This window comes from Molossus molossus, unplaced genomic scaffold, assembly GCF_014108415.1.
Source record: "Molossus molossus isolate mMolMol1 unplaced genomic scaffold, mMolMol1.p scaffold_m16_p_15, whole genome shotgun sequence".
Classification (NCBI taxonomy): domain Eukaryota; kingdom Metazoa; phylum Chordata; class Mammalia; order Chiroptera; family Molossidae; genus Molossus; species Molossus molossus.
Window position 1 is genome coordinate 16,169,156 of NW_023425350.1, and position 11,405 is coordinate 16,180,560.

General features: G+C 53.2%; 1 protein-coding gene across 1 annotated transcript in view; it reads left to right on the plus strand.

Moving 5' to 3' along the window:
- The window catches only part of KCNK3 (potassium two pore domain channel subfamily K member 3), a 35,469-nt gene extending 25,723 nt beyond the window's left edge, over window positions 1–9,746 (plus strand). Inside the window, exon 2 of the mRNA XM_036263235.1 lies at window positions 8,818–9,746. Coding sequence (XP_036119128.1) covers window positions 8,818–9,746 — 929 coding nt within the window. The remainder of the gene's footprint in view (window positions 1–8,817) is intronic.
- The last annotated feature ends 1,659 nt before the right edge of the window (window positions 9,747–11,405 follow it).

Genomic DNA, 11,405 nt, shown 5'->3' on the forward strand with positions numbered 1-11,405 from the left:
GCTCAGCCTTGATACCTCCCCTCCCTGAGTCACTCATTCAACATAGATTTATTAAATGCCAGCTATGTGCCAAACACTCTTCTAGGTGTGTAGAATAGAGTAGTAACAAAAAAGACAAAAATCCCTGCCCTCCTGGAGATTACAGTTTAAACCTACAAATGCAAGCGCATCTCACACATTATGTGTCTATTCTTTCCTCCCTTCTCTCTCCTCCCTTCTCCCTCCCCCTTCCCTTCTTAATTCAGTGCACTGCTGAGCACTTCACAATGGACCATGCAGAGGCCTCCTAATGAACCCTCCTGCTCCCATCTCCCACTGTGAAGCCCAGCACAGGGATGCCAGGAGATTCGTCTCGATACCTTTTTGACATGTCCATCCCCTATTTAGAAGCCATCAGTGACTCCTCACTGCCCTCAAGTCAAGATTTGAATTCCTGCACCTGCCCTTCAAAGCGTTTCACATCTTAGCCCTTGCCCACCTTACCAACTCTAGTAAACTGTCTGCTGCAAGATAACCAGCATTTCTGTTGTTGTTAGGTTTATAATACTCGTTACTTTCTACTTATAAAAGTAATAAATTTTTGTAGAAAATATAAAATATATAAAAAAACAAAAAATAATTTTAAGCCCATACTTCAAAGATAAACTCTATTATATTTCCTTCTAGCTTCTCTTTCTGAGTGTGTGTGTGTGTGTGTGTGTGTGTGTGTTACTTTTTTTAAATATGTTTTTATTTATTTTAGACAGAGAGAGGAAGGGAGAGGGAGAGAGAGAGAGAGAGAAACATCGATGAGAGAGAAACATCGATGAGAGAGAAACATCGATCTCCTGCACACACCCTGACAGGGGATCGAGACCGCAACTGGGCATGTGCCCTGATTGGGAATCAAACCAGCAACCTTTTGGTTCACAGGACCAAGGCTCAACCAACTGAGACACATCAGCCAGGGCAATACTTTTTTTTACATTTGTATATTCAGTGTGGGATCCCATTATATGTAAAGGGTTACATTCTACCATTTTTATTTAACATTCTATGGTGGTTTTCTATGTAATTAAAAGATTCCTCAAGAACAGCACTTTCATGACTGCACAATATTCCAACACATAAATATACCTTAATATGTTTAACCAAACCCTATCAGTGAACATTAGGACTGTTTACAATTTTTCACAATGAAAATGCTGCTATAAACATCCTTGCTCATAAATCTTTGTTCCGATCTCTGGTTATTTTCCCAGCAGAGATTCCTAGAAGTGGCATTGCAGGTTCAGCGGGCAGACAGATTTCTAAGGTTCTTGATGCATATCATGAAGCTGCCTGCCCGAGAGAGTACACTGGTCCTCCTTAACCACCATTTGTGAGAATGCCCACCAGCCTTAGGCGGGTCTATTTTCTCTGCCCCTAACACACCATGTGTCTTCCTAGCATTGTGCCTTTGCTCCAGCAGCTCCCTCTATCACAATTCTGCATTTCTCATCCATCTTTCAGAACTCAGGGTAAAGACCACCTCCTCCATGAAGTCCACCCTGATACCCCAACCAAAGTTCTCCACCTCTAGCCCTACTTCAGCCCCTGTCTTAAATTCTTCCTAAAATATTTCCCACTGTTGCCATGCATTGACATATATGTGTCATAATAACCTCTTCTTTGTTCAGGTCATTGATGTTTTCAAGTGCTTTCACTGAGATATATCATCTGATTCATTTCAGACAGAAAGTGTTTTGAGTCAAGGACCATGGCTTGATCATCTGGGTCTACTTACTTACTCTGGCCCCATCTGGTTGGGGTAGTCTAGCCCAACCTCAAGTTAGCCCTTGGTTTACTGGAAGACTTCACTATTCCTTGGCCTACAAGAACAGACTTTAGAATGTCCCCCTCTGCAGGGAGGACTGAGCTAGGACAGAGGGCCTTGGATTCCAGTGCTGGCTCTGTCAGTGACTCACCTTGACCTAGGGCTGGCGCCTGTCCCCTTCTGGGCCTCAGTTTATCCATGTATAAAATGAACAAGTTGAACACACAGTCTCCCACACTCCAGAACTGATTGCCCCTGCAGCCCCTGGCCCCAAGCACCCAGAGCAGCCCCAGGGTGCCTCTGAGGGCCCCTCTGCAAAGCCAGCCTCTGGGATAGGCCAGAGGGAGCTGGCCAGGGAGGCAGGCCTGGCTCCAGGCCAGGCTGTGTCTGCAAACACTGACCTTGGCTGCCGCAGGGATTTTCCATGACACCAGCACCCTCCCCCTCCATTCCCCCTAATCCTGTGGGCCTGGGGAGTGTGGGGGATGGGAGTGATAAAGGCTGTTGTACACCAAGGACCCTGAATTGGAGTAACAGGGGCACCTGCAGATGGTAGAGGGCTCAGAGAGAGAACAGAGAGCAGCGAGCCTGCACTGGAATGTCTGGGCGGAAAGCAGGGGTAGGGAGAGAACCTGCTGTGGGGAGAAGAGCGGAAAGACCAGCCACGAAGATGGGAAGAGAGGCCTTAGAAAGGGGCAGGGTGGAGTGAGGGAGGGTGCTATGCTTCAGAGCTGTCCTTCCAAGGAGCTCTGGCCTGGAGGGGACAAACTCCAGACCCAGTTCTGTACACTGGTCCCTCCCCCCAACCCTGGTCCATGAGGCCTTGGTGGTTTCCCAGGCCTACCACAGGCCTTAGCCAGGCTCCAGGAAGGGGGATTCCTACAGGGGCCCTGAAGCTGACTTCCTTTTGCAGGGGCCTGGGGGCCACAGGGAGGACAGGAGATGAGTCACTAAAGGCCCTCTGCCAAGGCTGCCTCCCCTCCCCTTGCTGGGTGTCTAGGAGAGGTTTCTCCCACCCACAACCCAGACTTCAGAGCTGTCTGGGTTGGGCAGCTGCTCCCACCAGGCCTTGTGCAGGACCTGAGGGGACTAGCTGGCCCTCCAGGAGCTTGGAGCCCTGCAGAACTCCTCTGCAAACTGGTACACGAATACCAGACATTTGAGCAAGACAGAAAGACCCCTCCAGCACTGGAAAATATCCTGAAAGGTTCTTGGAAAAGGTGGTGTCTGAGCTGAACTCTAAAGGATGAAGATGGCTCACACTTCTTCCCAACTCCACCAAGCAGGACAGCCTCCTCCATCCCTCCCAAGGGCCTGGGCACTGCGACCAGCTGCCTTCTGCCTCATCTCCTTTAACACACCCATTAGGCCTGTTAGAACCTCCGGCGCCACTTCCTGGCTCTACACTGCTGCCATCTCCGGAGCAAGGGCTGCTCCCTGTCTGTGCCTCTGGCCTCTGAGGAGTGGGTCCTTGGTGGGCCTTTCCCAGGTGCCACTCAGGCTCAGCCCAGCAGGAGGGCCCGGCCCCTCTCTGGGGCAGCTGCGTCTTCCAGCCAGTCTCCTGGAGCGCCTCTGTCTCCCTTGAGCCCGAGTTCCTCTCTGGCTGTCCCCCCAGGCCCAGGCAGCACCCTGAGGTCAGGCCCCTTCCCTATGTCCAGCTTTGTACCAGCCTGCTTAGCCCACAGTTCACAGCCTTTGGGCACCTCAGGCCACAGGTCACTCACCCATCTTTCTTAGGGCAAACATTAGCCCAGCCAGTGCCCGTATTTACATTAGATAACCAGGTCTGCAGAGAACCAGGAAACAGATCGCAGCCGGCATTGCCAAGGGCTGTTTGTTTCTAATCTATAGAAGGGCTGAGCGACCAGAGAGGGGTATCAGAGGACCTCACAGCCCTGGAAGAAGGACCTTACAGGTCTTCCTGCTACAGAGGAGTTTCCCAAACTGTGCTCCAGGGAACACTTGGCCAGCAATGTGCACTATGAGAGAAGTATCAGAAGGTCCAATAAGTGGGAAATTTAGCATGTTCTCCCAACTTTGACACCTTTCACATTAACACGGGTATGGCTCTGATGGCGCCGATACAAATGAAATGACAGCAAATCCTGTTAAGTTCAGCCTTCCTCCAATTTAATGTAACCAAGCAACTCTCTTCTCATCCAACATTATTAACAGTCTGCGGAACGGGTATTCCAGGAAATTAACTTTGGGCAATACTGGTCCTAGGATGCTGATGCTGAAAGGAACTTTAAAGACCATCTAATCTTGATGTTCCCTAAAATATTCATACTAATGATTCCTATTTATTGAACCCAAGGTCCTAAGCATTTTAAGTCTACTAACTCATCAAATTCCCACTGCAATTCTATGAGGTAAGCACTTCGCTAGTCCCATTTTACAGGTGAGGAAAATGAGGCATTTAGGTGAATTGATTTGGCCCAAGTTGAAAGCCGTTTGGCTCCAACGGCTGTGCCCTCATCTATGCCACTAAACTGCAGACGTCCCTGCGGAAAATAGAAATATTTTCAGTATTTCAAAAGCATAAAAACAACTTAACTCCGTCTCACAAAATCAGTTATCCCATGTTAATCAGAAGTTTTGATTGGCAGACACGTTCTTAATTTTGATGGGGAAAGAATTCATTATTGCTGCCACAATTATTTATTCAGTGCCTTTTTTATGTAGTAGCTACACTACACTGATCAGCACATAGTACTTCATAAATAAAATCTTTCAAAATGTAGGCTGAGTATAAGTAAACTGAAAAAATAATAAAAGGGAACCCTATCCTCCCATGTCACAGATGAGGAAAACTGAGGCCCAGAGAAGGAAAAGGACTTGCCCAAGGCACAAAGCTAGTTATGCTTAGGGTCAAGTCAGACCCTTAGAGCTCCTGCCTCGCAGCCCCGTGCTCTTTCCTCTACCCGAGGCTGTGGCCAGCATTCTGGTTTCGTGGCCAGCTAGACCAGGATACAAGGTCAGGCACTCAGGCTGGCGGCCATATGAGGTCAGTGGGGAGCAGGCAGCTGAGCCCAGTTCAGCCAAGGCCATCACCAAGGCTCAAACTGGTTACTTGTGCTTAACTAGAAGAAAACAGGCCACAGGGAGAAAAAGTCCACTGAGAGGTACTGCTGGACCCCAACCCTCTGCATCTCTCTGGAAGGCAGAACTTCAGCCATCTCTGAGCTCCTTGGTGACGCCGGGCGGGGGGGACAGAAGAACAGAGGCCCAGGGGTTTCCGCCTCACTTCTCATTTTTCCTGCTGCCCCAAAATATTCATAATTAATGTTTATGTCCAGCCACCTGGCTTCCTCAGGTGACTTCCAGGCCTCCAGCTAGACTCCAGGACCGTGTCTTAGCTGCACTGCTTCCACACAGGGGTTGCTGGGCCCTGGTTGGATGAACAGGCCAACCTTGGTCATACTGAGCCAGAGGGTAGGGCATTGAGTTCACAACTGAGTGTCCTGGTTTATAGTCCTAGCTCCGCCATTCACTAGCTGTATAATCTGGAGAAGGTCACTTTTCCTCTCTGTCTTCCATTTCCCCATCTGTACAATATAGGAACTGAGCCATCTGATCGCTAAGGGCCTCTCTGGCCCTTAGAATCTTTAAGTCAATGGTGAAATCAGGCAGGGTGACTGGAAGAGGAAGGGGTGGGGACAGCCTGGGTCAGCCCGGGTCAGCCCTCTGAGAGACAGCGGCTAGAGTCTTACTGCCGGGGCATGCGTTCTGGCTGGTTAGTCCATTGGATACTGTGAGGGAGGGTCCTCAGACATTCTGCCCCAGATGGCAGCCTCCGAGTGTATCAGTGACACACAAAGACTGACGGAGCCCTCCACCAGGAGACGCAGCACTGGCCAGGAGGGAGAAGATGGGGACTACCTTTCGCCCCTCTCTCCCTCAAACCCAAACCTGACATGGGCAAGGACCAAGCAGGCAGCGGGCCTGCTGGCAGGCAGACAGGCCTTGCCAAACTCCCAATTACTTCCCAGACCTTCCAGGGTCCCCTGGGAGTGGCTCCACCCCACCCGGCACCCCTCCAAGAGGGGCACCCACGTCAGCAGGTCCTCACAGCTCCCTGTCCTTTCACCCAGTAGAAAAGGCAGAGGGACAGGGGCATGCTGACCCTGGGCCCGATACTTGGGGAAGCATCTGATTCCCGAGGCACGGAGCTCCCCTTGCCGTTTCTCCCACGTCCAGCTCAGGGCAGTGCCCGAGGATGAGGCCCCAAGTGGAGTGCTCCCCTCTCGGGGCCCCAGTTTCCCAACCTAGTCTCCCTTCCCGGATGATGAATTGGCTCTAAGGCATCGGAATGAGTGATGAGTCAGAAAATCCTAGTGGCGTTGAGCCCTCTCCAGCCTTAATTACTCCAACTATCAAACGGGGATAGTCATAACGATGATCTCGTAGGAAATTTTGAAGACTTAAAGTTAAAAATTTACCTGAACAATAAAACCTTAAGCTTCAGCTTGTGGAGTGAGGGTGGGCCCTGGGGGCGGGGGGAATCTGACCCCAGGGTAAGGCACATCCCGACTGGGGCCACCCTGGACAGGACAGTGGCTGTAGTGAGGCTCTAGCCTGATAAGAGCCTGTGGGTAAGCCTGGATGTGCCACCTGCTTTGAAAACCACTGCATTCAACAGGAGGCGCAGGGAAAGGAGCTGTCCCTCCTGTCTGGGAGAAAGGGGAAGCCCGAGGGCACTCGGGATCTGGGCCGCGGAGGCAGGGAGGAGGACGCTGTGAGAACGCGCAGGGGAACGAGGTGGCTGTCCTGTCTGTTGGGACTTGGGTTGGATTCAGATCAGGGAGAGCCCCCTGAAGCTAGGGGGCTCTGTGGGCAGCCCACAATGGGCAGTGAGACTGCCAGGCAGGTGGGCGCTGGTCTTCCTAAAGGATGGTGGGCCAGGAGAAATCACAGACTATGAACAAATACAGGGTGTGGTGCTGGTGGTGGCCCAAGGGGGTCCTTCTCCCTGATGTTGAGATATGGCTGCCTGACCCCACAGAGACTGCCCCCAACTCCAGAACTGCATTCTCAGGCCAGCTGTCCCCTGTGAGGTCCCATCACTGCTGCTTCTGTGGCAAACTCCATAGGTTCCAAAGTACTTTCACATCCAGTCTCTCCTGTACCCCTAAAGACAGCTCTTCCAGGTGGCCAGGGCAGGGATTAACAGCTGTAGCTCAACCCCCCAGAGTACAGAATGGTAAGAGAGGTCCAGAGAGGGGGTGGATTTACCCACGGTCACACAGCCAGGGGCTGGGGCCATGCTACCCAATCCCTATCCAGCCCCCTCCACAGTGCCATGCCCTCCCCCACAGCCTGTGCGGTGCTAGCCTGGGGGACAGGGAAGGACAGGGTGAGAAGCGGCTCTGGCACAGGGCCTGCCCAGCTGTCGAAGTGAGTTGTGATCTGGCTGCCATGGCCTGCTGGCGGGCACAATCTGTTCTCACTCTGCTGAGACATGGACAGGCCAGGCATGGTGGCTCACCAGCTCAGCTGTCCAGGCCCCTGGCAAAGAGTGACACAGTCACCAGCTAGATGCTGGGGTAGGGGAGGAGGGGAGCCCACAGCCTTGCATCCCCCAAGCAACTGTCCCCAGACCTCCCTGAGCTTTAAGACTCAAAAGGCCTTGGGCTGGCAGAGATGCCCACTTTATTGGAACTGAGCTAACCCCCAGCCCAGGTGCTCACTTGGAAATGTGAGGGCAACCTGGTACTTCATTCATTACTCATAATAGTGAGCTGTTATTGAGCACTTGATATGTACCAGTCTCTAGGCTAAGTGCATTAAACACATTTTCTCACTTATTCCTCCCCCAAAGCCCTGTGAGGCAGATGCCGCTAAGATATGGAAACTAAGACACAGGTTTAAAAAACACACAGTCTATGGAAGAGTAGAGATTTTAATTCAGATCAGACACCAAAGCACACAGTATCCTGCCCTGCCTCATTAAACATGTTTTGGGCACATCCCCTGGGCATGAACTAGAGAGGAACGTGACATGGTCCAGCAGTGCCCATCCTACCATCCTAAGTTAGTGTTAAGCTGTATATTTCTAGTTGGTGACCCTGGGGGACAGGGCAGGGGGTGGAGGTAATATTGGCCCTGGAATTCAAAGCTGAACATGCTGTGCCACTCAGAGCAGAGATCACTTCTAGCTGTGAAGAATCTAGAACAGCTGCATGGAAGAAGCAAAATTTGATTAAGTTTGATAAGGCTTAGAAAAGGGGGGAAATTGGAAAGGCTGCCTGCATTATTTTATTATAATAATCTTATTAATAAAAGTAATATAGTATATCTTAACAGATCAGTGAAGGAAGCAGAGTCAGGACCAGTAGATCCCATTTTACAAATGAGGAAACATGCTCAGAGAGTGAGAGTAATTTGCCCACGGTCACACAGCCACGGGTCTCCAAGGAAAGTCATCAGAAAGCCATCCATGCCTCAGTTTCCCTCCCTCCACACTGAATCACAGGATGTCAGAAGCCATTCAGTCCAAACTTCTCCCCTGAGAGTCAAGGAAACTGAGGCCCAGAGAGGACAAGGTTCAGAACCAAAGCCCATAGACACCAAACTAGAACCCAGATCCCAACTGGCTTGCCATTACCCTCCACACCATCCCTCTGCCTCTGCCCCACAAGTCAGCTACTCCTCTAGGTAGAGAAAACGAATCGGATCTTTGAAGCCAAACAATTCAAACACGGGTTGCTCTGCTTCCAAACTGTGTGACCTTGGGGAAGTCACTTAACCCTCCCAATTTCTTCCTTCCTTCCTACCAATCCTGTGGTATTGTCACAAGAGTAAACGAGAAAGCATCAGCGAGGAACTAGCACGGTGCGGGGGGACAAGTATAGGCCCACGATTGTGTGTGGTCTTCTCTTCGGCTATATTTAGAAGGAAGGACAAGCCAGGTTCTGCCAGGTGGGGGAGGTGTAGGGCAGAGAAGGGGGAGGGGGACAGGGATTCTGGAAGGGCAGCCCCGCAGCTCTTGCTTTCTCTCCCTTTCCACCGCTTTCCCCCAGGCTACGGCCACGCAGCGCCCAGCACGGATGGCGGCAAGGTGTTCTGCATGTTCTATGCGCTGCTGGGCATCCCGCTGACGCTGGTCATGTTCCAGAGCCTCGGCGAGCGCATCAACACCTTTGTGAAGTACCTGCTGCACCGCGCCAAGAGGGGACTGGGCATGCGGCGCGCCGACGTGTCCATGGCCAACATGGTGCTCATCGGCTTCTTCTCGTGCATCAGCACGCTGTGCATCGGCGCCGCCGCCTTCTCCTACTACGAGCACTGGACCTTCTTCCAGGCCTACTACTACTGCTTCATCACGCTCACCACCATCGGCTTCGGCGACTACGTGGCGCTGCAAAAGGACCAGGCGCTGCAGACGCAGCCGCAGTACGTGGCCTTCAGCTTCGTCTACATCCTCACCGGCCTCACGGTCATCGGAGCCTTCCTCAACCTCGTGGTGCTGCGCTTCATGACCATGAACGCCGAGGACGAGAAGCGCGACGCCGAGCACCGCGCGCTGCTCACGCGCAACGGGCAGGCGGGCGGGAGCGGCGGCGGCGGCGGCGGCGCGGGCGGCAGCGCGCACACCACCGACACCGCCTCGTCCACGGCGGCGGCCTGCGGCGGCGGCGGCGGCGGCGGCTTCCGCAACGTCTACGCCGAGGTGCTGCACTTCCAGTCTATGTGCTCCTGCCTCTGGTACAAGAGCCGCGAGAAGCTGCAGTACTCCATCCCCATGATCATCCCGCGGGACCTCTCCACGTCCGACACATGCGTGGAGCAGAGCCACTCGTCGCCGGGAGGGGGCGGCCGCTACAGCGACACGCCCTCGCACCGCTGCCTGTGCAGCGGGGCGCAGCGCTCGGCCATCAGCTCCGTGTCCACAGGCCTGCACAGCCTGTCCACCTTCCGCGGCCTCATGAAGCGCAGGAGCTCCGTGTGAACGCCCGCCGGGCCAGGAGCACCTGGGAGTGTGGCCCCACGGGGCTCCTGCCTGGAGGAGCAGCAGGGGTCGGAGAGGGGACCGCCCCAGCCGCCTTCAGCCCATGGGGCACCCACACACACACCTCTCAGCACCCTCCCCACCCCCATCCCCCCATCTCCGACTGTGCCTGCTCGCACCAGCCAGCAGGAGCTGGGGCTCTGAGGACCCCTGGAGCCCCTATCTGCGCCCTGCAAATTCCAAGAAATGTGAAACTTGGTGGGGGGGGGAGTTGCAGGAAGGGGGGACAGACGCTGGGAACCTCCCATTCCTTTGGAAATCTAAGGCGCTCCCCAGTTCTCAGAGAACCTGCTGGTACCCAGACAGTCTCCCCCTACCCCCATCCGGAGGGGACTTCGTGTTCCATGTACGTTTGCATCTCTATTTATACCTCTGTCCTGCCAGGTCTCCCACCTTCCCTTGGCTCCAAAAGCCAGGGTGTCTTTGTCCAGGTCACTCCCCAGCCAGTCCACTCCCCTTCCTCATTCCCCAGTTGTGACTCCAAACCTCCCAGACCTTCTGTGTTGTTTTGCATGGCTTTACAGTTATGGAGAAAGTGGAAACCCAGCAGTCCCTAAAGCTAGACCCCAGGGGGGCAGGCAGACAGAAACAAGGACAGGCATGCTCTAGGAGGGGCAGAGAAGGGAGGGGAGAGGCAATGGCTCTCCAGTCTGCAGGGTGGTCCCACTCGACAGGTGAGAAATAAGTGGACTCCAGTCACATTCTCAGAGGGGGCAGGGCGAGGCCAGCCTTCCAGACGCTCCCCTTGGATCAACCAGAAAACGTCCTACTTTCCATCCCGTCCACTGCTCACCATCACCAACTCTGACATCTGTTGAGTAAGTTCTAGCCTCTGAAAACCTTATTCTGACTGCTTATCATTTGAGTCTCACAACACTCCAGTTAGGTCACCAGAGTAGAAGTTCTCATCCTCATTTTACAGATGACAGTGAGACCCTTGACTTGCCCAAGGAGACACATTCAGCAAAAGGCAAGGGGGGCAAGAACCCAGGCTGCTTGTTCCCGGGCTGAGTGCTCTTTTCTTCCGACAACTCTGCCCACTCTTGAAAGCAAAGCTCCTGACCTGTACTTTGGCACTGTGTGGGTAACTGGAACCTAAAACAGGCCCAGAACCCAGGTCTGAGCCAGTGCTGGGCTCAGCCTCTATTCCACATGGTCAGGAGGCAGGGCTCTGAATGAGCCCCTAAGGCAGGGTAGGACCCCTCAGTTAGACTGCCTGCTTACAAATAAGGAGGTTCTTGGGACCAAAGCAAACAAGGCTGAGTGTCACAGAGAAGAGGCAGGAGCTGGAGCTCTAAACATTTGGGAATTGGACAGAGCAGCCTAGAGAACTGTCAAGCATATCCTACTGGGACATTATCCCTGACCCCACAGCCAGTGTTTGTGCCTGTGTCTCAAGTGGCTAGAGATAAGCTAAGGCTGCAGCAAGGAGCACCCCAGGTGGGGGGCTTGGAGTTGGTGTGCCCACTGCCTACCCCACCTACGACCCAGAAGCTCAGAGGGAGAGCAGCAGATGGAGGTGAGAACCTAGGCTCCACTGTGAGGACCCACAGTTGGAGCTGGTACCATGACTCAGGACAGCATCAAAGGGTGGGTTAG